This window comes from Netta rufina (assembly GCF_964035555.1).
Source record: "Netta rufina genome assembly, chromosome: 3".
Classification (NCBI taxonomy): domain Eukaryota; kingdom Metazoa; phylum Chordata; class Aves; order Anseriformes; family Anatidae; genus Netta; species Netta rufina.
Genome location: NC_140125.1, coordinates 95,298,384 through 95,325,916, shown reverse-complemented (window position 1 = coordinate 95,325,916; position 27,533 = coordinate 95,298,384). Strand labels below are relative to the sequence as shown.

Genomic DNA, 27,533 nt, shown 5'->3' with positions numbered 1-27,533 from the left:
AATTCCTAAATTATGACACTACTTATAAATGAATATTTTACATAAGCAATTACTTCTGGTTGCTCAAACACCAGAATGGCACCAAAATGAGTTTGAAGCAACTAATTAGCTGTGAACTGCAAAATAGTTCTGAGTTACAGCATCCCCCCCAACACAAGCATCAAACACAGCCAGCAAATCAACATCTTTATCTGATAAACTACAGCTTTCAAAAAATTAGGTAGGTGCCAATCACTAACAAAAAAGCATTACTTATCATTTGAGATATTGAAATAAGCTGTATGCAGAGTATTTAAAATGCTGAACTTCAGTTTTAGCCTTTCTGAAAGATAAATGCCAAACCTCCTAGGAAACCCCAGTTAGTATACCACAGCAGTAAGAGGAATCATACTGTGGACATGTTTATATAAGAATGTTACCTTAAGCATGCATTACCTTTGCAGAGACAGAAAAATAAGTCTTACTGAAGCATTAACGACTGGCATTCCTGGGAGTTCAGGAACTGCAAAGCATGACCTAATTGCAATAATACACATGCAAACTATCCAATTCTCAATGTTTCAAAGTCTATTTTTGTTGAGGTATTGGTCCTAATGCAGACTCCAAACACATAAGCCAACTTTTGATAAACTATACAGTAAAGCATAACCAGAACAAATGTTACAAGATGGATCATTTCCCTTTTTTTTTTTTTTTATTTGCCCAGGCATCTGCTGACTTACCTTTAATGTACCCATAAGATTTTCAATGTTATTTTTGTCAGCAGTTACTGCCTCTTCTTCACACAGCTTAGTTTCATAAAGTTTTACTAATGATTCCGCTCCTTGGGTGTTCTTCAACACCAAATTTACAGTTTTTAATCTGAAAAACAGTAATCTCCTGTTAACTGAACAAGCAATAAAAATACTCAACACACTTGTTGTGTATTTCAGTCTTTTCATGTCATAGATACCCCTTTGTACAGTGTTAAAATATCTTTAACTCCCTCTTCCTCAATCATTATTATTCATACTAATATTTTTAATTTATTTTGAAGAGAAAACTAAACTACAGTGTGTATGACAGGAGATGGCCTATTACATACTTATCTATGTAAATGGAAGACATAGAATAAACTTGGTTCATATTCTGAATAACAATATTTAGTTCAGAGCGCAGAGTAGGAACTGAAGGTGAACCAGCAGCTTGACTGAAAAACTCTTCGCATTTATCTGTAATGCCTCCCAAGTCATCTTTCAGTCTATCCAACTCCTTCTTCAGTTTCTGTAAAAATGAAGTGATTGACAGTGGTTTTATGCTATATCAATTTGATGTATACTCTAGGTAAAAGAGCCTTTCCCAAAGGCTTACCTCTTGCTCTGAAATCCTAAACACACTTTCATGTAGGTCATCCCTTTCCATTGGGGTTCGGATCTGTCGAATTAACCGCTCCTCACAACTCTCCAGCCGAAGTCTGATATTTCTGACTTCTGAGATGTATAGGTTGTAAATAGATTCTTCCTGCTCCTCTGTTGAAAGAAACAAACATTTTAGCAAACAAAGCCATTGTGTCACTTTCACCATGTCTTCTGACAAAAGACTTTTATAAAGTCACCATTCAACGGGTTTTTTCATGAATGGCTGAAATCCCATCAATTTCCATAATTTTTACTACAAAACAAATTTTAGGAACCTTTAAATTTTAGTTATATTTAGATCAACTCCTCACATTTTGAAAATTAGCATATATCATTGATTGTCCATCCCAGACACAGGCATCATACCTTATGCAGACACTGCTAAATTCAGTAGCTGAACATTTCAGCCAGATGATGTCAGGCATGATACTCTAGGAAATCTCAAAGCTTTTTTTTTTTTAATTCTCCTTCAGAGGCAGAAGGCAACACATCTTTCCTTAAGTATAGTGAACTATGCTAATGCAGTAATCAGCTTTGCACTACTGTATTCCTGTAAGTGATTAGCTACTTGACAGTGTATCAGAACAGTTATTTTAAGCTTTTTCTGCTTGTTGAATTTAAAAACAGAGGTAAGAGAACTGTAACTACAGGTATTCCGTGGAGCTACAGAAGTATCTAGGACATTTCTCTTGCATTAACAGTGTTAAAAAATTTAATACTGTTATGAAATCAACAAAGTACTGAAGCTGAATTCAAACATTCAGAAACAGCAAGGAAACACTGACTAAACATTAATCTGCAGTGTACAGAAATTTTTTTGGAGGGGCTAATTTTTTTCTACCACTTTGTGATAGATATAAATTTTTTACATAGATTAATACGTGCAAAGTTAAAAAAGCTTTGATTTTTCATATAATTTAATTGTGCAAAATGTTAAAATGATGGTTTATGATATCCATTATTTCCATTACATCCATTATCCATAAAATGATATCCATTCAGAGGAACTATAACATTAACCATATCAATATGATAAAATAGTAATTCGCTAGAGCTTGAATTTATACAGAGAATATGTATTGAGAATTACAATCTCTCTTGTGAGGGCAGCTTTCTACTTTTCTTAGCAAAGTTTTACCTCTTTCTGCAGATTTCAGAAGCTCTTGATAGTATTGCTTGCAAATATTAACTTCCCTTTCCAGCTGTGCTGTATCAGAGCTTGTAAAGATTTTGGACTCCTGGCTATCTTCCACAAAATCGTCAAAGCGGGATTGCAAATTGCTTAGAACCTGCTGATGTTCACCCGGCAGCATGGTTTTTATCTGCAACAGATCATAAACCCAAGGTGTGGTCAGCAATGATGCATCACTCATGCAGTTACCTCTAAAAAACAGTACTGACCAATTAGTAAGATGGCAAAGTCAAAGAATTGACTTGCTCTTCCTGGACTGGGGTTCACTTGAAAGGTATCAGAGTAACACCAGATAGATTATATTCAAAATAAAATCCTTCTCCAACTTTAACACCAGTAATGGGCTGTGTTAAGCCAACCCCACATCAGACACCATTTCTCCATTTCCATCTATGCCTTGTAGCAACAAACAGGCATGCAGCAAGAGTCACAGGAGGAAGAACATCTCAGTATTATCTCAGATTCCTTCTTTCCAGTAACAACAGTGGGAAATTAGGACTTAATATGTCATTTTGGGTATTACAAAAAATTCTGCAACAGTTTGAAGCCAGAGACACTCTGATGCTGTATAATAAACTCCTATACTATATATCATTATGCTGTACATCCAACACCGGATAATTCAGTGATCTCATACATTGTTTTAGCTAGACAGAATAGTATTTTGATCTGTATCTCTATTTAATTTCTGACAAATTTATCCTAATTACCTACTTAACTTTTCAAATTACAGACATGCATGAGAAGAGGAATCAGCATTCATCTGCCTTCAGCTTGAAAAACTAAATGTAACTTTCACAGTTGTCCAACTGTTAGTAAGAAGTTGCAGCATAAGGAAATAATGAGGAGTTTCACTAACATTAACCTTAGCCTAGAGAAGCTAATCTCCTCATACAACTTGCAAGACAAATCCAAACCAAAATTCAGATTTAGTCACTGTTCAACTGCTTTCAAGAGATCCTGTCACTCTGCTGACAATAAGAGACTAGAGAAATTAGCCCCAAAAGAGTACTGGTAGTTTTCATGGTACAATCTCTCTGCTCTTTCCCCATGTACATCCGTGTAAGTTGCTCAGATAAAGGCAGAATATTGCACAGTTGTGCACTGCCAGCTATTTCCAGAAAATGAGGACAGCTGCAAAATGATTAATTATGCACTACCTCCGGGAAGCGTAGCCTATGCCTCTTAGCCTTACTTCCTAGGAAGTGGCTAGGAGGCCCTTGTTAGACATAGTACATACCGAGGCAACATTGCCAGCTCGAACGGCTTCAATTTCATTTGTAAGGTAATGCCAGGAAACCACGCTCTTCATGTTTACATGTGACTCGTGCCAAAGGGCCAGTACATTCTGAAATTGCTGTTCAATCCTGAAACACAAAAAGAATCCAATTTAAAATAAGAGAACCTGTTTTACATGGGAGCAACATATGAAAAAAAAAAAAAACACAACATTTTAACCTGAGTTCCACATTAATGAATTAAAAAAAAAAAAAAATCTGCTTCTTTGTCTCTAACCCAAAGGAAATGTTGTTTCTCTGTGTTAGAAAACAAAAATATTTATATCAAAAACATATTTTAAAGCTGTTTTTGTTTTGTCCCTACCTGTTGGCTGTATCTATTGCTTCTTTGTTTGGTGGAGGAACTGTAAAGCATACAGATGGAACCATGGCCTCATTACCACTTGGGCTAATGACTTTCCACTTAGCACGATGGGAGTTGTTTGCTAAAACACACTCATCATCCTTGTAAATAGTTATCTAGTATTAACAGAAAAGCAGAATATTTTAATGAGCTAAGCATTACAAAATAGTTTTACAAAGCTCTTTTGTAAATGGCGTCACCAAATAAGCAACAGAACAACAAAAACAATGTTCAACACAAGGATTTGCTCTTGTTTACTAGGGTGGAAGACATTTAGAGCCCAGCATTCTCCAGGAACATGGTAATTAACGAAACTTTAGCTGAATTCTCACGTCTGTAATTGATTTGAAGAAATTCAAGTTTCTAACCTCAATTTGTCTATAGTCACAGATGGCTTTAATTGGGATGGATGTTTTCAGTATACAGTCAGGGTTCCTTGGCTTCAGCTGAATTATTGCCTTTGCTCTCCCTACAAGGCCTGCTACTGTGCTCTTATACTGCAAGAGTTGTTCCTTTTCTTCCTAAAACAGTAAAGAAAAGAACAAAGAACACATCACGAGAAGTGGCCAGAATACAGTTCTGCTTCTTTGATTCTGTTAAGCTTTTCTTTTTCTGACTTCTTTTGCTGTGTTTCTTAAAAGCAACACATTTTACAAGAACAATTTATCTTTCTGAAGTCACTGGTTTCCCACAACATCTGCTATTGTAAAGATAAAGAAATAAATAATATTGTATTTTAAGGGTATGAAAAACAGTCATTACAGGTGGACAAATAAACATACTTCATTACAAATTCTAAAATATCTAAAGTATTTATTTATAAATTCTAAAATATCAATCTTATTTTCTTACTTGCCTTTAAAAGAACAATTTTATAACATGGCTTTTATATCCAACTATCATCTACACTTATCTCATGTAATTGTAGTTCACATTACCAGGAATTCTTACCATAGACTCCTGGACAAGGTCTTCCAGCCTATGAAGGCTGCTTGTTCTATCACAACTGTATTTTCGATATATGGCATCTTTCAAATTCTTTAAATATTCCATGGCCTCTTTGGCATCACTGAAAAACTAGGAGGAGACGAATATCTGTGTTACTATTAAACAATCTATAAAACATATCAATAGCTACATCATGAAGTGTTTTTTTTAAGCGCTATCTCCTTAGAGATCACCCTTCCTAGCAGTTTGAAGTGACCACTCTAGCACACAACAATATTCATGATCTCTTGTTTGAACATATGCTTAAGGGAGGCACATGTTGTAATGTCTTGGAACAGCAGTTCATTTGGGTACTACCTAAATGCAAAACCGATTCAGCAGTTACTGAACCTTAGTTAATTATGGTTTCCATTAACAAAAAAAAATCTGAATTCATTCTTGCTTCATAATTATGAAGAATTATTCTGGGATTCATAATTACTTTCACATATAAAGAACAGATAGAGTTTATAAACTGTAGGAAACTAGCTGCAGATTTAGCAAGCACAATGGAGTGAACATTTTGGGAAGAAGAGGAAGTGAGCAACCACACTTGGCAACTCTGCTTCAATCTGGGGCGCTGGTTAAGCATGACTGGGAAGGCCTGTGATAACTGGCAACACATTCCTCATTCCCCAAATCCAGAGATCCCCTTTTCTTACTGTAACCAGTAGGAGCCCAAACCACTCAACTATTTCTTCTTCAGCATCCATTCCCTAACTTTGGGCTCTCATTCTTCTCAATGAAAAGACATTTAATCCCCAAAGCCTTCTTATTCAACCATAAAACCCAGGAGACACTAAGGACTGCTATTTATAATTTAAATACAAAATAAGAGTAGAAAATGTTTCTTCTACAAAACAAAAATCCTTCAATCTTCAATCCTCATGCATATTTGATGGGTAAGTAAAAGGGTGATAATCAGAAAGATGTTTTGTTGGACATATCTGCTGGCAGGGTGCTGTCTGCTCTGTTCTTTATTAATGGTGTACATCCCGTTTCTGTTTGTGTTCTCCTGGAACAACAACCTGGAATATGTTCTGCCTTGGCCATCATTAACCTCTACATCCAGCCACAAGAGCTTTATTGACTGCAGTTCTGTATGACATGGAGAGAACACAGCTTCTTTCTCAGATTCTCTGCTTGTAGTTACGGCCTTGTTTTAAAACATCAGACCAGATTTTCATCTCTTCTGAACTGATACAGCTACAGGGAAGTCAATGCAGATGTGGCAACACTGTGGGAGTACAGCTCATCATCTAATAATTGTACATGATATATTCCAGTTCTACTCCTACTGTGAGAGAGCAACTAGCATTTTCAGTCATAATAGAACTTTTTGACTGTGGTCACAGCTTAAAACATTTCACACTTATATTGACTTATTTCCTTACCTCAAAATATGCAGCATTTTCTTTCAAATGTTGTTCAACACAGTGACAGAGCTGAAGAATCCAGCTCCATTGTGTCTGCATTGCAGCTCTATAGGCCTTTAACAGAGACAGATTTTTCAAAAGGAAATGAAAATGAAAACATAGATACATTTACAGAATTTAAACAACAGAAAAGTAATGTTGCAAACACAAGCATCTAAACTTGAACGCCCTACCCATGAAAAGCAAGCTGCAACAAAGAAAATTCCTAATAAATGTGAGAAAAACCCTGCCATTACAGCATGGTCAAATATCAGAAAACCTTCCCTGAGGGACTGGGGAATAACCATCCTCGCGTGCATTCAGGATTCAGCCCTGATACTGCTTTCAGCAGGGACTGGATTAGATTTCCTGAGGTTCCCCTAGCCTAAACCAGTTTATGATTCCATTGCTATATTTACTTGTTTGAATAGCTGGACAGCTGCCTCCATACAAATCAGATATTAAAGCAATACTGAGTACACAATAAAAATAATAATTCACGACATGCTGCAATATGTAATTTTGTGTATGTGTTGTAAAGATTTTCAAGAATGTGGCCCTATTTGAACGATGCCTCCTATGCTGACTGCAGTGCTGTCACTAGAGATGCACTCTTCTAACATTCACCAGCAGAGGGGACTCTTGACTTGATAAAAGCAGCCAAAAGTCTCAGTTTGGGAATACTGTGTGATTCTCAGGGAATTCAAAGATTTTCCGTTGGCTTCAATAAATCTCAAGCTGATCCATTAGTGCACAAATTTTTCTGCACAGAAGGCATCAATTTAAGAATTGTTTTTTCATTTCCCAATATAGCATTATTGCAGACATCATAACCTACATACACATCTTCACTGTGATGGCCTAGTTTCATAGCATGCATCTTTAATATATTATGTATATTTTTATATTTCTATGTATACACTGATTATCCATTAGTAGCAGCATGTACTTTTAAGGAATGTAATTCTACAGATTAAATAAAAAATCATGTATTATAATAAAAGTATATGTAGTGAGAAGGAAGAAAGGAAGGATTTTTCTTCATCTGTTTCCAGTTTATATTGACATAAACTCACTGAGGTGAAGAACCATAAAAATCCATCCTCTCTGCCTTTTTCATTCGTATATAATAAAACTGTTTTTTATTCTTTCCATTTTTACCACCCACTGTCTGTATTTATCCTTTTATTGAAAATCTATAGGGAAAAGTATTCAACATTTCCCTGTGGAAACTTGTTATGTCCCTACAACAGCTACAATAATTTTTCTGTAAACAGTTTACCCATCATATAGAGCTTAGTTCAAAGCCGCAGTAATTCACATCACCTGATCTGATTTTTAAAATACAAACACATTTCATAACTTACTGACAAAAAGGCTATGAAACCAACCCTAAACCATTGTCAGGAAGCAATATATACAGTAAGTGACTGGAAATGCACTACTGAAACTCCTTTCAATCCAACAGGAGAGAAACCACGTAAGGACTGTTCTGTGACCTCAGCATACCAGTGCAAGCTGCATCAATAACTACAGAAGCTGCATGCATGCCCAGCAGGAGAAATGTCTGTACAGATCAACTTCTGAAATGTTAATTTTAGACTTCAGTGGGATTTTATCTAAGCAGTCCGATACATAACCATAATTTTACAGAAGTGTTAATACTTTTTGGAAACTGGAAGATGGAGTTACAACAGAGATACTGAAGAGGAAATAAAGGCCCCATTATTCAGACTTTTGTTGCTTAATTTCCTATGAGGAAGCACTTTCCTTCTTTTCCTCCATAATCTATGGTCTATTAAATCACAAAATTGTTTTCTTGTTTGTGTGCTGTTTTACTAACTTACCTCAATGGTTAGCCTAGCTGGGTGATTTTCAAGAAGCAATTGCTCTGCTATTTCTTGTACTGATTTAATTACTTCTTCTTTCTGATCAAGTTCTCTCATTAATTCCTTTTTCCAGACAAAAACAAAAAATAAACACAGAAACATTTTAGAAACCTGTTGAATTATTAAAGAGGACTAATTTTTTCCCTCTGGATTATACTAGCAATACATACTGCATGGTATTCCTTTTTTCTCGTTATATTGGGGTTTCTTTCACTCCAGTCATATGCAACCTCTTCCTCTTCTTTTTCGTTCAGCCATATCAGCTCTCTAGTAGCACGAGACACAAAATTGTGAAGAGTATCTAGATGTCTTTCCTGATTTCTTGATGTGTTCTTTATTAAAAAGGAAAAAAAAAAATAAGATTAGGAAAAAGCAGAATTTAAAACTCATCCCTTTTCATAGATGATGTATACGGAAAAACTGAACCTCAAAAACATACTGAGAAACTTACCAAGAGTTTTGAATACTGACTCTCCAGTTTGTGCAATTTTTCTGCATAACTGAGTTTAAGAGGGGCAGTCATTTGGATCTGTATTCGGTATATGAGGTCAAAAGACAAGAAAACAGACATGATAAGTTACTCTCAACCACTAGATCTCCTGATTTCATGATACGTCATTTAGAGATCAGAAGTAGAAACAAGTAAGACTGTGAAACCCAAACACAATTCTGTAACTCCACAGCACTTTATGGGTCATTTGGCAAGAAAGCAACTGAAGAGATAAAGAATATGGTGCTATACCTCACTCATTTTAGCTTCTTTAAGGCTGGATTCAAATTCTTCAATAGCTTTGTGGACATTTTTGTGATTTTCTAAATGGCTTTCAACACTTGGTAAATCTGATCCCCATTCTGCCCGATCAAGTTGCACCTTACCAAGAAGAAGGAAAAGTTAGCCATGATCTACAAGCAGTAAATGTAACAATAATGTAACAATTAGAAGCAGACTATTTCTTTGAAGATTGCTACCTGCATTTCTTCCACCCAGTTCAATAGGTCCTGGACAAATTTCATGTTCACCTCTTCTTCTGTTAAATTCTGATCCACAAAAGCTGATTTCATAAGAGGCTTTCTGATTTGCATCAGTTTGAGTGTTTGAAGAGTCCCACTGTCTACTCCTGTAACATAGCTTTGGATTAACCGTGGTGGGATGCCAGGTGTGTAAGCAGGAGTGATGGCTGGTGTCAGCCTGGAAGTAAGACCTGATGAGAGGCCAGATGTCAAGCTGGAAGAAGTCAAAGAAGGTGTTAAACCTTGGGTCATTGCAGCATTTAATTCAGGGGTTAGGTTTGTTGTAAATCCTGAGTTTAAGCTTTCAGTTATTCCTGATATCATCAGCTTTGTCTGCTCTGTTGTCAGTGCATGTCCCTTGCTGTACACGGAAGAACATTCGGTACGTATGGCCATCAGTTCATCACGAAGTTTTGCAACCCTATTAAAATAAAAGAATAGAATTAAATAAAAGAAAATGATTTAATTGAATGCTAATTATAGCTTCATCATGCTGAACTGAACAGCAATATGAATTCACATGATCTCCTACACTTCAGTTCTACTTAAATATTTATAAATAAGCATTTGCATCAGAAAGTATAGGCTATGTCAGCTTTGACTTCTATGAATAGAGATAGCAGATGCAGAAGTCAGGCAATGACACACAAAATCAGCATGGTATGGGCATTAGGGCGTACCATACACAATACCAGGGAACAATTACTAGAGCAGAAATTATACAAGATACTACATGTTGTGGTAGATAAAATTACTTGCAGTTTGCTGCTAAGTAGCTGCTATGTACTTGATCTTACCCAGTCCAGAATGAATCCTGACAAACTTTAGAGCTACTTCTTCATAAAATTGAATTATGCTGTTTAAACATATCTTTCTCCTAAGACTGTACACACTGACACACATAAGCTAATGCTACTCCTCTTACTACCTGCTAAGATACCTACAGCTATCATGAGAAATCTCACCTCTATTTTTAAAACTGAAGGTAGTGAATCTAAAGCCATTTTATCTGCAATAAAACCAGCTAACATCTTTATACTCAGATATCAAGAAACTTTAACATTTAAGTCATCTTTTTGTGAATTACATCGTTTTCACAGATGATCACAAACACTTCCTCATCTTCAATAAAGTTTGTGGGCAATGTAACCACCTGGAACCTTTATTTGGGTACTAAGTGACAGACTGAAGCTTATCCATAGACATGAAGATTTGAAAATGATGTCCATAATGGATATCCTTATTTGGGAGATTAATTTATTGATATAAATATATTGTAAAGTACCTCTGCACGAGCTGGTCTGCCTGATAGTATTTTCCATCAATAAGAATTTGGGCATCAATCACTTGCTGGCGGAGAAGGTTCTCAGATTCAAGAAGATACCCAGCTATCTCTGCTTCATGTTGGAACTGAAGCCCTGACTCTAATCGCTTGGTGTCCTGAATGAACAGAAGAAAGCCATTAAGCCCTGCAGCTAAATCAAAGAGAAATAAGCTGTAAGAAACCAATTTTTTAAACTTTTTTCTGTACTTAAAACAACTGTAAAAAACTTTATCTAACTACCAACAAAAAATGCAACAGAACCCTTTCAAGGTAATTTTTGATATTTTCTTGTAGAAATAACAAACTAATGATAACAATAGAGCAAAAATAAAAGTATCAGTTATTAAGTATGCACTTAAAAATGCTACAGATTTTTTTTTTGAAGCAAGTTCATGAAGACAGACAAGTAAAATCAGTGACTGACTTACAGACTGCAGAGCATTCCGGGCAAGTATCAGTTTGTCCTCACAGCTCCGGCTGTCCCGCTGAATTCTGTTTGCAATCTGCTGCAGCATTTCCAACCTAGGTGATGCCAGGAATTTTGGAAAAAGAAGTATTAATGCTATTTATATCTACTGTACATATATAACTTCAAACTAACGAAGAATAGCAAAAACCAGCAACCACAGAGCACAGATACAAATGCCAAGTTACCTGTTTCCTTCTAAGGTGGCATTACCAAAGCTTATACAAGATTTAATCAATGTAGGACCACAATTAACAGAAAGAAAATTCTCGTTAGAGTCAACGCTGGTTCGAGCACTAGTACTGTTGCTAAACAGCGAATCGCTGCTATGATAGCTGTAACTAGTGCTGTTCATTTTTACATCCAGACCACAGTCCTTCTGGCTGTTTACATTTGCTGAAAAATGGAAAAAATAAAAGTCCTACAAAATGTACAGCTTCTAGGGATGAAATTTCACTACTGGTTTTGAAACACCTAGCACTCCTTCTTTAAATAGGCTCCAGTAATGCATATTCAAAACCCAGTAATTAATATTCTGCCAGCTCTTCAAAGTATTTTACCCGGGGCTATGTACGCTGCCTCACTTTTGGCTTCCCTAACCTTGCATTAAAGCTTTGCAAGTACAGACTAGGCAGTAACACTAGGGCGTCTCTAGGAAACAGACGCACCAAATATTTTATTTAAGTGTCACAAAATGTCTATAAGCCAAATAAGAATTTAAAGAAGTCTTTAACGTGTTTCTCAGACTCTTGAATGAAAAGTTTCAAGAAGGACCGAAGTTAGAACTCCACGCTCCACTGCACGGTGTAGAAACTTCAGGCTGGGCTGATTCCTTTTCTTTCAAATGGAACTGCACAGTAAAACTGCAGGAATATCACAGTTAATCAGCTCTTACCAAGTTAATTTTAGACACCTGTACACCATCCAACCCACCATCATTACTCCACTGTCCAAGTATGCATGTTTACTAACTGCCCTGTTCCACTAATCTGTCCTCCTGCAAATTTCCCTTTAACGTCTTCCATACACAGAGCTAATTGCTTCTTGCTGTCTTGACCACAAAACAAATAAGAAAACTCTGATCACTGCCCTTAAGTTAATATTTTAACCTGGACTTGAGGGTTTGGGTAATTTCTTCAGTAATTCACCTCCTGCTTTTAGCACCTCCTAAAAACCTCTCCCACAACATCAGATGACTGTGTTCAAGTAGAGGAGCATGGCAAAGGCACAGACACACCCCTGTGGCAATTTCAAACCCTGCTAGTTTTGCAAACTGGAACTCAGTCTGGCACTCTCCTCACTGACATCGTATTAACTTCGATCCCACCCACCAGTCTGGCCACATGCTGTTTGTCTGTGTTGATACTTTCAGATGTATTCACCAGACATAGAGGTAAAGTTTTAGTTGCTCACCAAATTTCTTTATTAGCTAAGGTCACATTTTTCCATGACTATCACCTTACAATCTGTCACTTTTAAGTGTGTCCACCAATCCTGAAATATGGGAAGAAGTTTATGCACATTTATATTTATCTGTCTTCCATCCATCTGACTAGAAAAAGAAATAAACTAATGTCATTTACATACACTCCCAACTAAGATAATCCAGCTTTCTGCAATTATGAATAGAATTCCTTCTGGTGAAGGCAGGCGCTAACTTTGCCGTTGGCAGGTTAGAACAGATTAGCCTACAAGATCTGGCAGGCTGTATTTCCACCACTGCTTTCCAGTGTTCTGCTCTACATGGTGGGGACAACTTTGAATTCCTCTGTAGGAATTTATTTCACAGCAGTTACCACAGGGATACTGTAAAGCAGTACCTCCCATTGAATCTGCCATTTCAGTCATGCTCATGCTTTTGTAAGGAAGACACATATTTTGTGAGCATGATCCATATCTAATCAACTCCAACTGTCTTTGAGATCTTCTCTTAAAATCTGTCTTTCTGAGGACTTACTACACAGTAGTCTGGATTCTTCACACCTAACATCAGGTGCCCAAACCCTATTGTCACTAGAAAGTCAGTGCCAGATTTCTCTAGAAAGTGATTTAGATCTTAGGTGCCTCCTTTGGATGCTTGAATTTAGGCAGAGTGAACACAGAGCCAGTTAGGAGCCCAAAGAATCATTTAATTTAGGGTTAAATAACATGATTTTTTGAATTAATGGATGGTAGCCTCTATTTCTGCCACAGAACTCAAAAGAGGTACCATTAAAAAGCAGAAATGCTCTAAGGCTGCATTAAGATTTAAACATGCTTGGTATGTTATTAGTGATGTACAAAACAGCGTCACACATTCCTCTGCCATGGAAGACTACTATGCACTTTGCATGTCTGAACACTTTGTGTGTTTTTGAGCACAATCAACTTTTAGATAATTCCAGAATAGGACTTGTGCAAGTGAATTACACATTTTGTGTAAAGAATGAGGGTGTTGCTTATATGGAATAGAGTCCAAGTGAGACAATGAAGTGGTATCAACCTGGCCCTGACCATTTGGACATTATATTTGTGTTTAAGTGCTTTGATGATCCGAGGAACATATACTATTCATTATGACCCTCTGAGATCATCCAAGTATATCTGGACCTGCTTCTACAAAACACATAGAGAAGTTCAGGCTTGAACAAATCAGAATTATTCAACAGGAATAGAAATAGAAAAATAACGTGGATATTACAATGGAATAAAACATTCATGATTTTCAATACTGGGTAAAATAACAGAAGATATATTAACCAATCCTGTCAGATGTTCACTAGCATACCTCTCTACTTCAGGCCGAAGGGTCTTCTCTCTTTCCAGCATGGCAATAATAAGTTTTCCCCATTCTTTTTCTATATCATTTGGATGATAGCCTTGAGGAAGTTTGATGCGTCCAAATTCTATCCAGACCTTAAAAATTCATACATATTTGTTATTTTAAGCCTCCAAAAGGGAACTTTTATGTATTTCAATGCATGTTAAACCTTACCTCCAGCAGTTTATATAGACGTTTTATTTTTGATTTATCTATCTCCTTTGGTGGAATTTCTGTTTCTTTAAACTGTAAATATTGATTATAAAGTGCCTACAGAAACAAAAAAAATCATCATTTTTTACTTACAGTGAATATAACCTTACTTCCAAACCCTCTTCTAAGATTCTTTATAAACTTACGTTCTAATACTGTTCTACTTAAGTTCTATGAAAATGATCTGTGACAAGCTAAAGATTTGCTTTTGATCGTTCATATCTTAGCAATGCTTTTTTTTTGTCCTAGACAAGTTTAGGGAGTAGATTTTCAAGTGAGCTTCAGACAAGTGAGCTTCAACATGATACCATTTTTCTTCTCTTATTCAAAAAAAAAAAAATAAATCTAGCTTACAAAGCTATCCAAGGAGATCTTAAGAAGGGTTATAAAATCTATCTGTAGACCCAACCTATCCCATCTCTAACATTTTTAACGCTGCATGTCAGAAATCCTGCAAAGGTCACCTAAAACTACTTAATAAAAAACTATATTGCTATGATGATACTGTTCTTCAGCTGCTTTGACTGTATAAATCAACAAGCCCTTCATTTGTTCAAGCATGCTTTGAGTAAGTATGATAAAGTGCCATTCCAATAAGGAGTTTAAGATGTCATATCTTACCTTCAACTCCACAGGATTGTTGGGAAACGTTCTGTCAGACATTATTGTAACATGGTGTCTGATCCACTGCATGAGGTAGTTCACCATATTCTGATACTCAACCCATTTGACTTCAACATCCTACCAAAGCACAACACAGATTACAGATCAAAAGAAAATCATCCAAGAACTCTGCTTTGTTTAACCTTTGAAGAGGACTTCAAACACATAGAAAAGAGATTTCTAAACTCCGTAATTCTGAAAAATGTATTTGCTCATTACAACTCACCTAAAGTTTCCAAATATCTCATTTGTACTATTCCATGTTACTCCAAATATTTCCACTGAAAACATTTTTTTGTTTTTCGTTTTCAGATTTATAAGAATCAAAGAGGCACAACTTAGCTGTAGGACTGGAAAAGTAAGAACTTGGACTATGTAAGATCCAGCTATCATTCTAGAGCTGAACCAAGAATCATTTATGATGCTGGCACACTGCACAAGCATTTTTCTCCTACTTACATTTGCACCAATGCCTTCACCACCTTCTGGTACTTTGGGAAATGCATCATAAAGTGATGACACATAAGTTATTACTGATTTCTCATCAGGTGAGGAAACATCAACATCTAGAAGAGCAAGACAGAACAGTGCTTTACAACATAGTTGTAAAGATGCCCACAGATGTGCAACAACCAGAAGTTTGGACTTGATTTTACTGCTAGGGTTTTAGCAACGAAGTCCTTTGCAGTGATCTTACCTTCAGGATCCAGAAGTCTGGCAACACCGAGTTTTTCTGCTACAAAAAAAGCATGTTCTAAATTTGCAAGGTTGCTTTGAACAGCAACGGTATTCATGTCTATCAGGTCCGGCCTGCCAAATAAAAACAGTAATACTTGATTACCACTCTTTTCCAGTTTTAAATCAGCGCAGCGTTAGTAATTCAATACGTAACCATGGAAAGATACAGTAACACAGTTTTAATCAAAAAAAAGATTTCATTAAAAATACGTGAATGAGCTGAGGTCAGAGCTAAGTGATAAACACAAGCAGCAGACAACCACAATACTGTCAGTTCTTCCTTCCATCTACCAGCTGACCTTTCTAACCACCCTTTTTATGCATCCCTATGTTCTTATTTATTCATATGCATTGTACTATCTTGCCTTGAGTCCTTTCCACTGCTCTTGAGGAGGTTAAGCTCACTTTTCTCTTAGGACCCCTCTATATGAGGAAGTTCATTTCTACTGCCTTTACAAGATTACAGCACTCTGCACCAAACCCTTCAGCGCACATTTTTGGTGATAATCCATACGGAAATAAGCTCAGTCACAGTAACATCACTTTAACCTGGAGGCAAGTATTCTTATGAGGCTTTGATGAAGTCCTGCTTTCAGATAAATGTTGCTGCCAGTTCTCCTGTGGACAACCCTCAGCCCTACACACTAGCACCTTCCGCCTTCCTTCTGAACTCTACTGCCAGCCACAACACTTTTGTTTTAATGGGATACTTGTACTAAGCAAAACCCACCTACACACAGTTTTAAGGTCTGTAACTATTATCCTGTACCAACACCAGTACTTTAATATTTTAAAGTGATGCAAAATTCAAACTAAATTAATTAAATATTAATACCATCCTTCAGGTTTGCTATGTGATGCCAGGTTTTTAGATCTTGCAGTTCTCAGTGCAGATGGTGTTACTGTCTGCCTTCTGCACTAGCTGCAGTCCTGTTAGCCATAACAAGTAAAATGAAGAAGGGATTTCTAAAGGATATTGAGCACAAAACTCATCCCACTTAAGCCAACCCGTCACAAGGCCCTGAAAACTTTGCTACTGAAATTCTAAGCTACTGAAAACCAGACCCACATTGGGGGAAAATAAAACCAACAACAAAACCCTAAAACAAAACAAAACAAAACAAAACAAATATATATATATATAAAAATATATAAACTTTAGTAATAAATAACTACTTTCTAAGTTTTACCTAGCAGAACCTTTAAATAATTGCAAAACAAGAGAGAGAAATAATCCCGTTAAAATAATTACATTTTTCAAGACTAATAATCACATTTCATTTGTCAATACCCCAGATTGCCTTGATCCCCAAATGGCATTAGCTTTAGAAAAATCGATACAAGCTTGTCTTTAAACTAACTATAAGGGTACTGTAAATAGAAATTCCTTTCCAGACATTTAGATTCACTGCTGTCCTCACTTGTGTTCTGTAGAAGACAGGTTTGTAAGACAGATACTAAAACTGCACCCACTCTTTTTTGAAAGAAAGTTTAATTAATAATAAAACTTAAGCGGTGTAAAAAGAAACATGATCCTTGTAAACCTGCGGGAGTTTCCGCTTCCAATATGCTTAGTGGGAGCGTGATCAAGCTCATTATTCTCTGAATTTCATTGCAGTGAAAACAATGCCATGCAAACATTATTGTCTGTTAAACTTAGCAGTACCGAGAAGCCAGGAGAAATTAAAGACAACAGTAGAAAAGGAAACGGAGCAGCCCAGTCCCCTATTTCAGCAACATTAACAGAGGTGTTATGAATAATAAAAGTTGCTTTCACACCATAGTTTTTATGAGATAAGCAGGTTTCTGTAAGCAAACACTGTTGCCTTCATTATTTTTTTCACCTGCTTTCTTTACATTGGTTTCACGCTTGGTAGCAATGGCCCAGCATCATTTGTGCTGCCTGTTCAACTGCCAACTCTCAGAACAAGAAAGGACAAGTTGCTGAAAAAGCCCTGTCTTTTCCCAGAAAACAAACTGCAAACTGCAAGCACTCTGACATCAGAATCTCCTTTAGAATAAAGCTTTAAATTAGATGAATAAGAGGTAAGGCTCTGCTCGCAGTGACACAGGTTAAAAAGAAATCAAGGAAAAACCAACTGTCATTGCTGGCATGAAGACATCATTCTTGCACTGGATACCACACCATTTTCAATTAATTATGCACTTACTGCAGAGCATTCTGACCTAATTTACTAGTCTATATTGTCTGAAGTCTTGATCTATCAGAAAACACTACACAAGACAGCGTTTCTCTATGTCTTAGCAGCGTTTGTCTTTGAGTTTTGTGAAGCAGAAACAAGGCTCAACAGCTGGTTGGGACCAAGCCCACAGACGGCACACAAAAGGGAAAGGACAGGTATGACTTATATGCAAAAGCACCTGGTACTTGCCAAAGGAAGTACAAAGCACAGAGAAAAAGAGGAGAGTACCTCTTTTTTGGTTTGTTTTGACCTCTCGGTAAAAGACTTTTTCTTAACCACCACAAATTCATCCAAAATCATGGCTTAGGAAATCAAGAACTGTTCATTTTGTTTAAGAGCGCTTTCTCATGATTTTAAAAATCAACAACTGGTGTTTTTTTTTCTGCTGGGAGCCTGCAGAGAGATGTGCCCACTACCTCAGTGCCTGGGAATTTGCATTTGAGCATGCTCACAGGGATCTCTGCTCCGATCGCCGATGCCCACCCTCCTCTGAAGGATCAGTGTCACCGAGCACAGGTTGTGCACAGCAGTGCTGTGCTCTCTGGTGCTGTTTTAGGAAGCCTCACAAATACTTCCCAATATCTTCAGTACTTCATTTCTCAGGTGAATTCTGAAATACTGCTTTAATCGCAGGTATGGTGAATAACCCGATACAATTTAATTGTACTGATTTAGGTGTCTTAATCGAGGTAAACACTAGTTTTAACAGCATCACCCATCATGGAAAACATTTCAATTTTTAAGGCAAAAGAGAAAACACGCAAGGTTTGTAGATGACTGTTATTTGTCATTTACTATAACTGAACTTCATATTAATTTGCATAGCCCTATTAGATGGTTTTATACACAGTTATGAACAAAGTAAATCATTTTCAAGTAAAAGACGGTGACTCTAACTTCTGTCATAATATTGTGAGTCATTTTCCAGCACATTTTTCAGCAGGCTGGGCCCTTGCCATCCAAAAGCACACATAAACATCCCAAACACAAGGAGACTTGGAACATTCCATGCAAAAGAGATGCTCCTGCTATGGCCCCACCTAAGTCAAGGTGTTTGCTTTCCACGCAGTGAGTCACTAATCGTTTAACTCAGAACAGGTTTGGTGCCTGCCATCCCAGGTCTTAGAGTAGGTGTTAGAAATTAGACATAACTTGTATCAGAACTGAGGAAAAAAATGTGTGATTAATGCCTCTTCAACTAGGAAACTGACCAAATTCCAAACAATTCCAGAAACCATTATATAGTACCACAACGAGAAGCAAGTGATCACTATTTGCATAAGTGCATAAAAAAACAAGGTTTGTTTTTTAATGAAAGAGCTACATCTATCATGTGCAAGCTTTCTACTCTGCAAATGCTCCTTGAAATGAAAGAGTCATGCATCATAAAGGAAGTTGGGCACACAGATTTTCCAATAGTCAGAGCTTAGTACCAAGTAAAACAGTTCAAGATCCAAACTAGAAACTACAAAATTTGTCCATTAATACAAAAGGTCAGATTTGAATGAGATTTGATATTTCAAACTGGAAAAATATTTCCAGTTTGGCTGAACTTTTATTTTCCCAGCCACTGATGAAAAAACTAGATCCTTCTCTTCACTGTTCCCTGATGACATTTTCCCAATTACAGCCATGTTTAACGTTATTAAAATATATATACATCTGAGCAATATTCTACACGAAAATATGGTTAATGAGTTTTAAAGGATTCCTGACAATCCTGGAGTTATTTACATGAACAATCTAAACTGTTTAATCCACACAACTTTGCTTCGTTCAAAAATTTGGATGGTGTCTGAGTAATGCTCAGTGTTAAAGGATGTTTCTTTCCTGCCTTACTGAGCATAAAAATTAACACAGTGAGTTCCAGGCTGAGCTCACAGAGAGAACAGGACCGAAGATGCAGAGTACAGATGTATGTGTTTCTGTAGCCTAGTTAGCTTCTCCATTGCTATAATTAGAAAATGCCTATAAAAGTAAACAGATTCTTTGTTTCATTGTTCACAGACAGTTGAAAGGGACACAAAAAGACCACACCAGAATACATAGCCATTTAAAAAAGCCCTTAAGAATAGAGAGACTTCTCAATCAGACAGGATTCACCACATTTCAGAAGGAACCAATAAGAAATACATAATCTAGAGATTTTGATTCATAGCAGAAAGAAAGCAAACAAAGGAATTGGAAGATAAGTAATGTCTTTGTAAAACAACTGAAATTTCAACTCTCTCTCTCTTAACACATCTCCTGTTACTTTCCCAGGTAACTGCACAGATGAGATGATGAAGCAAAATGCATTTATGATTTAGTCTATACTAACTCCTTCCTATTCCTTAGGTTGGCTAGAAAACAGAACATGAGAGATATAACAGGGAGCCGAGTGTGATGGAGTATCTAAACAAAGAACTGGCTGCATCTGTCCCTCAGAGCGAATAGGAGGTCGGAGGACAGGCAGGGCTTGTAATCTCTAGTTACAACACCATGGGGTGGAGCTGCCCAGAAAGAAAGGCTTGTGCACAGTAATGTACAGCCAGGTCTTATCATCAGTAATCAGCCTTCAACATTCACAAGATAAGTAATTGTAGAACATAATGTTTATGGGGACGGGTTTTGGTTCTTCTTAAGTTTAACAGATTCACCCAGACATGACAAAAAAGAGAAAGATTTGAAGGCTTTTGAGGCCTAAGCATATTGAAGCTTTTATACTTCCCTAAGAGACCCCAAGATCTCTCTTATACATATATGCAGATGAGGAAGGTGGGATTCAGCTCCAGATCCAGACACCTAAATTCAGGTGTCCATCTGCCAGTGTGCACACATTTCATTACAGTCAGCGATCAACACATCCAGTACAACCTACCAAGCAAGCTATCCAGAATCCGAGTACTACTTCAGAGGGATCCAAACCCATCTGTATATTCCACCGACTGTACTGAGTAGAAGTTTAGGTAGTTGCAGAGCTGTCATGAGATGTTAAGCCTCACTAAGCATGCATGTTTTGAGACTGACACATCTCAGAAACATAAGGAATAAAAAGCACGGCTGCACATTTGAAATGCAGAGACCAGCTCTCAGAGACTTGGTAACAATGACTACTGAAGATTTGCTTAGGACTTCTTGAAGAATTTCTCATTCAATTAATGAAACAAGGTCAAAAAGGCTACAAAACATTTACCACCAAAATTAAATAGAGGCATGATATGTCTTATCTAGTAGATCATCTTTTAGCACTTTACTGGAAGTTTAAAGGTGAAAGCAGGTGAAAAGTAGTCCACCAAATCCTTTAACATTGGTCAATTCACACAGACAGATTGAAGTAATTTACATAAATATTTTATTACTTATCAGAAATATCATGTTTTGGGGAGAAATATAGACAATATTTCATGTAATCTCAAATGTAAAACTAACAAATGTGTGTTCAACCATAGACTTTACATCTTCAACTAACGCAGGACATGGAGACACAAAAATTTCCCCACCCACTGGGTCAGGTTGAGCAGAGTCACTACTAAGGTTAGGCAACACTTCAGAATTAGAATTAATCAGAATTATACAAGTTTTTCCTTACAACTATGACACACCAAAAAGCACGCTGTTGTGCGGGGGTCTGCACAGCGTTCTCAAGTATGTGGCAATTTTTTTTCTCAAGCTCAACAGATCCCTAGGACTCAATGATATATTGTGCTAACGTATTTCACATGATCATTATGACTTGTACACTTTTTTTTTTTCTTGTTGTCTTCTCTTCTGGTATGGGAGGAATGCCTGTACCATTCATTATTTTATGAGCCCCTATAGATTTCATTCAATGCCTCTAAAGATGAACAAGCCTGTCTTTTTATGCCCTCAAGAGTTGTAAAATTCTCATGTGATCTGGACTGTTCCATTCTCATTTGTGTATCTTTTTCTTAATTTTTGCTCTAAATTTTCAGGTATGTTGAATAATTAAAAAAAATAAATAAAAAAATTCAACTGATGGTGACCTGCAAATACTGTAATAAAGAGACACCACTGGTACATCTCCTGTCTATTCCACAGACACCCTAGCGTGCTCTATTAAAACTTCTAATTGGAAAAGAATGTTTTAACTGCACCAAAAAGAAAGGGCATGTGAGGGCTGTTTTTCCTTATTTACTAACTTAGTCTCCCTAACAATACATGCAGATAATTCAGATTATTCCTTCTATTGTGTATGTCCTTAATTTGACAAGCATTGAGTTTAAAAAAAGTTTTAAAAAGTGGAAAAAAAAATGAAGCCTCATGCCCCACCTTTGTTAGCACAGCAAAACGTTACCTGTAACTTGTCACATCAATTGGTCTAGATAAAGACACAACTGAGGCATTGTAAGATCAAAGTCCTATTAGTTAAACGTGGAGCTCAGCTTTAGAAAACTGCCTAACAAAACCTAATCATAACTTGGCACTAGGGTTGTGATGAAGGTTTCAAGATTGCTGTATGCATGAATGAAACTAGAAACGATCTTTTTCCTTCTTTTCACCATCTTCAAAGCCAGATTTTACCTTCTCTTTGTAATACGAGATAAACATCATTACAGAAACCATACTGGTATAGCAAGTTTGCTAATTTTTTGCCTATGATAAAATTGAAATAGGAAAAAGCTCATAGCTGTTAACCTCAATCCACACTGTACAATCTACAGAAATAACCATAAATCACATACTTTTCCTTGGAGTGTCTGAATACCAAAAAGACAATGAAGAAACCCAACCAAATGATTTTTCTCTTCTGCTTGGTGAGAAAACTCCTTGCAGACCCTGACAGTGACTGTCTGACACATCAGCTTGCCAATGGGACTAATACAGTTATCAACACGGAAGAAGGGTGAGTTACCACAGTGAGTTCAAAGCCAAGATTTCCCAAAGACTCCTTGTGCCATCCTGCCTTGGAAGCAACCATTTCTCCATGTGCCACAAGTTTGTCAAAAGCATTGCCAGAAGACCAAGACCTCTCCTGATTTATTGTCAGCACACCCACCATCACTGCTCAGATGCCATGCCGTTCTGAACAAAGGCTTCTGGCACCCTAAGCTGTCCTGGTCTTTACTGACATGAAACCTGAACCAGATATTGTCTTTTCAATCCAAAAGCTTATTTTTCACTTTACTTCTATTTTGCCAAAATAAGAAAAAAGCTTTGACTTCATGACTTTTTATCAGTTGCTGCAAAAATTAAACTGTTATCTTTCTTTCAGCTGCTGCTTTGCAGTAGGATCCAGCACAACATACAGAGGGATCATTTTAAGTGTCATTCTTAGTTAATCAACCCAACTGCCTGGAAGTCTTCCATCTAGCACCCATGAAGGCTAAACATCACCACAACACCAGATGTTAAATTTGCAGGCCAGTTTCCAGTCCTGTTTTAGTACAACTTCTACCTGTTGCCATCACAATTTTTCTGAGTGCCTTCAATTAAGTTGTAGCTGAGGTTACTTGATATTTCTAAAACCATTAGCTACATGCACATGAATACTCAGGAATATAACATTAAGCAAGCATCTCTTTGTCCATATCTTTAATTATCCTAAATGCTGCTCATCTTTTTCCAAATTGCCAAGTCTTAATGCCAGCTTAGGTTTTTCTACGTAACAAAAACCCTTGAAAACAGTTAACACGCACATTTCTGAACAATGGTGGAGGGGAAAACACAACCAAACTGACATTTTCTTTTTGTTAAAGGTGGGTAACAATAAATTACACTTTACAAAATGGCAAGCCAAAACGAGCAGAAGCAACTAATCTCTTTATTTAAAACATATCCCCTAGCATTTTAAGCCTTGATACTGTGTAATATTTGGTTTCTTTCACATTTATTCCCCCAGGGTGCTCAACATGTTACTGCAAATTGAGGTAGCACTATCCCTCCCCTTAAGGAATGTATTCATGTCAGTACCTGATCTGCTGCAACATGTTTTAACATCAGAGGGATGCCATACGCGCTGCCGTCCAGGAACTTAGTGTTCACCTAGCTATACGTACACGTCACATCGTCCCGTGTAAGGCTGAAAACAGCTTGTCCCAAACCAGAACAGTTGTTTCACACACAGGAATCTAGCTCACTCTGTGCTATGCCCCACAATGATAAACATCCACTTTGTAATTTTCAAAGTATAGAGTTATTATTGTACTATTTCCAAAGAAAATTGCTGTGATCATGCCAAATTAGCCTCTTACTTTATTTAGCATTTATGGAGCAGTCACACTGCTACTTCTTTTTGTGACACGCTGTTCAGTGCAGCTTGCATTCCTCCTTCCACTACTGCTTCTTCCACAAGAAGTATCTGTTGCACACTCTGTCTGTGCAGCAATCATTGCTAGGCTCTGTTCCTTTTTTCATTTTTGGGGTAATAACCATTTTCTCTTCACTCTCTCTAAATCATATGCAACTCAGCATTCTCCTCAAGAAACTGGCTGCTCTTGGCTTGGACTGGCGCACGCTTCGTTGGGTTAGAAACTGGCTGGATAGCCGGGCCCAAAGAGTCGTGGTGAATGGAGCCAAGTCCAGTTGGAGGCCAGTCACTAGTGGCGTCCCCCAGGGCTCGGTGCTGGGGCCGGTCCTCTTTAATATCTTCATCGATGATCTGGACGAGGGCATCGAGTGCACCCTCAGTAAGTTCGCAGATGACACCAAGTTAGGTGCGTGTGTCGATCTGCTTGAGGGTAGGAAAGCTCTGCAGGAGGATCTGGATAGGCTGCACCGATGGGCTGAGGTCAACTGCATGAAGTTTAACAAGGCCAAGTGCCGGGTCCTGCACCTGGGGCGCAATAACCCCAAGCAGAGCTACAGGCTGGGAGAGGAATGGTTGGAAAGCTGCCAGGCAGAGAAGGACCTGGGAGTGATCGTGGATAGTCGGCTGAATATGAGCCAGCAGTGTGCTCAGGTGGCCAAGAAGGCCAACGGCATCCTGGCTTGTATCAGGAACAGCGTGACCAGCAGGGCTAGGGAGGTGATCGTCCCCCTGTACTCAGCTCTGGTGAGGCCGCACCTCGAGTACTGTGTTCAGTTTTGGGCCCCTCGCTACAAGAAGGACATCGAGGTGCTTGAGCGGGTGCAGAGAAGGGCGACGAAGCTGGTGAGGGGCCTGGAGAACAAGTCCTACGAGGAGCGGCTGAGGGAGCTGGGCTTGTTCAGCCTGGAGAAGAGGAGGCTCAGAGGTGACCTTATCGCTCTCTATAGGTACTTCAAGGGAGGCTGTAGCGAGGTGGGGGTTGGCCTGTTCTCCCACGTGCCTGGTGACAGGACGAGGGGGAATGGGCTTAAGTTGAGCCAGGGGAGTTTTAGGTTAGATGTTAGGAAGAACTTCTTCACTGAAAGGGTTGTGAGGCACTGGAACAGGCTGCCCAGGGAAGTGGTGGAGTCACCATCCCTGGAAGTCTTCAAAAGACGTTTAGATGTAGAGCTTAGGGATATGGTTTAGTGGGGACTGTTAGCGTTAGGTTGGAGGTTGGACTCGATGACCTTGAGGTCTCTTCCAACCTAGAAAATTCTGTGATTCTGTGATTCAAAAGCATAGGCACAGGGTGGGGTTTTTTGGGTGGTCCTCTGGGGATGCAGGACTTGGACTCGATGATCCTTGTGGGTCCCTTCCAACTTGGATATCCTATGATTCTACGATTCAGTTAAGATCTTGCATAAAGTTTACCATTGCCAAAGGTCCCTTTCAATCAGATCCTTGTATTTCTCTAAAAAAGGAGTAAAAAACATTTTTCTTCTAACTTGTGCTCAAACTGCATCTCTTATCACTGCTTATCTCTCAACACTTATCACTGCTTTCCTTCTCTTGGAGCTTATCTAATACTTAGCTGTTATGTTGTGGCAAAATTCGTGCACAACTGTATGCATGAGGTCTTTGTATAGAATTATATGAAATAGCCTTGCTTTTTTATTGTCTCAAACCTTTTACATGTGTGCTGCAGTCCTGTTCATCAGACTTCCTGCCTGCTCTAATCAACAAGTGTTAAGAATTCAGTTTATCCGTATCTTTTTCCTAATCAGTATCTTTTCATTTTGTATGGTTGTTGAAACTCATTTAAGAGCAAAAATGCAGATATAACTGGACATGTCTGCACTAAGAGCATAAAGAAAGCCAGATCAAGGGCCTGTGACTCTTGAATTCCTGGTCCTTCCTGTAGCATGACCCTGGCCTGTGCCAACATGCATTCTCCCAGGCAATACTTGGGCACTCTTCAAAGGACAACACTGACCCAGGACTCCATTTTAGGACCAGTTCTCTTTAATACCGCCATAAATGACTTGGTTGTAGGATTTGAAGGTATACTGAGTAAGTCTGTGGATGACACCAAACTGGGAGGAGGGGTTGACCTTATCAAGGGTAGAGAGGCCTTGCAGAGAGATCTTGACAAATTAGAGAGCTGGGCAATCATCAGCAATATTAAGTTCGACAAGAGCAAACACCAGATTCTGGACCCGGAATGGGGCAACCCTGACTACACATACAGTTCGGGGGACAAGAGGCTGGAGAGCAGTCCTGCAGAAAGGGATCTGCGGGTTCTGGTCAACAGCAAGTCAAATATGAGCCAGCAGTGTGCCCTGGCAGCCAAAAGGGCCAGCCATGTCCTGGTGTGTATCAAGCACAGCACTGCTAGCTGGTCAAGTGAAGTGACTGTCCCACACTGCTCTGGTGCAGCCTCACCTCCAGTACTGTCTGCAGTTTTGTGTGTCACAATATAAGAAGGACATAAAACTATTAGAGATTGTCCAAATAAAGACTACAAAGGTGGGGAAGAGTCTAGAAAGGAAGACATATGAGGAGCAGCTGAGGTCCCTTGGTTTGCTCAGCCCCGAGCAGAGCAGGCTGAGGGGAGGCCTCATGGCTGCCTGCAGCTCCCTCACGAGGGGAGCGGAGGGGCAGGCGCTGAGCTCTGCTCTCTGGGGACAGCAACAGGACCCAAGGGAACGGCATGGAGTTGGGACAGGGGAGGGTCAGGATGGGGGTTAGGGAAAGGTTCTGCACCCAGAGGGTGGTCGGGCACTAGGACAGGCTCCCCAGGGCAGTGGGCACAGCATCAAACCTCTCAGAGCTCAAGAAGCATTTGGACAATGCTCTCAGACACAGGGTTCAATTTTTAAGTGGTCCTTTGTGGACCCAGGAGCTGGACTCACTGATTCTTGAGTCCCTTCCAACTCAGGATATTCTGTAATCCTATGATTCTAGGACTGCTCTCAGGAGGTTGCTCCCTGTGTGGGTGTTGGGGGGAGAATTTAGCTATGCAGGCACAAGCCATGTTGTACCATGCACCATTGGGTCAGACAGCATGGATTGGACCCAATTTATTTGCTAGAACAAACCCAACACCTGAGACTAGAACTTAAGAACATAAAATAAAGGAATGCATGCACTTTTACAAATATGGTTCGTGCCTGACATTAAATCTTTTTTTCCAACCCCTGTGCTTCATTTTAACAAAGTGTCTATAGGTGCAATGGAATATAAATTTTATACAATTCAGCTATTATTTTTGCTGTTTCTTAACTTCTTCCATTTTCAGATACTTTATAACAGAAATTGCCTGCAGGTTCTGTGCACCAGTGGCTCAGGTCTGTCTGAGGTC

At 38.4% G+C, this 27,533-nt stretch overlaps 1 protein-coding gene across 7 annotated transcripts in view; it reads right to left on the bottom strand.

Annotated features, from left to right (window-relative positions):
• Window positions 1-27,533, bottom strand: part of LOC311207660 (dystonin-like) — a 265,958-nt gene that overhangs the window by 132,105 nt on the left and 106,320 nt on the right. For all 7 annotated transcript variants that reach the window (XM_084283802.1, XM_084283805.1, XM_084283804.1 and 4 more), the window contains exons 8-28: window positions 15,696-15,808; window positions 15,458-15,564; window positions 14,957-15,076; window positions 14,297-14,392; window positions 14,090-14,217; window positions 11,285-11,378; window positions 10,818-10,972; window positions 9,491-9,953; window positions 9,264-9,392; window positions 8,973-9,050; window positions 8,692-8,853; window positions 8,480-8,584; window positions 6,612-6,707; window positions 5,182-5,307; window positions 4,599-4,751; window positions 4,192-4,346; window positions 3,830-3,956; window positions 2,536-2,719; window positions 1,351-1,508; window positions 1,085-1,263; window positions 723-861 (exon numbers count right to left, since the gene is read on the bottom strand). In XM_084283802.1, the coding sequence (XP_084139928.1) occupies window positions 723-861; window positions 1,085-1,263; window positions 1,351-1,508; window positions 2,536-2,719; window positions 3,830-3,956; window positions 4,192-4,346; window positions 4,599-4,751; window positions 5,182-5,307; window positions 6,612-6,707; window positions 8,480-8,584; window positions 8,692-8,853; window positions 8,973-9,050; window positions 9,264-9,392; window positions 9,491-9,953; window positions 10,818-10,972; window positions 11,285-11,378; window positions 14,090-14,217; window positions 14,297-14,392; window positions 14,957-15,076; window positions 15,458-15,564; window positions 15,696-15,808 (3,067 nt within the window). The remainder of the gene's footprint in view (window positions 1-722; window positions 862-1,084; window positions 1,264-1,350; window positions 1,509-2,535; window positions 2,720-3,829; window positions 3,957-4,191; window positions 4,347-4,598; window positions 4,752-5,181; window positions 5,308-6,611; window positions 6,708-8,479; window positions 8,585-8,691; window positions 8,854-8,972; window positions 9,051-9,263; window positions 9,393-9,490; window positions 9,954-10,817; window positions 10,973-11,284; window positions 11,379-14,089; window positions 14,218-14,296; window positions 14,393-14,956; window positions 15,077-15,457; window positions 15,565-15,695; window positions 15,809-27,533) is intronic.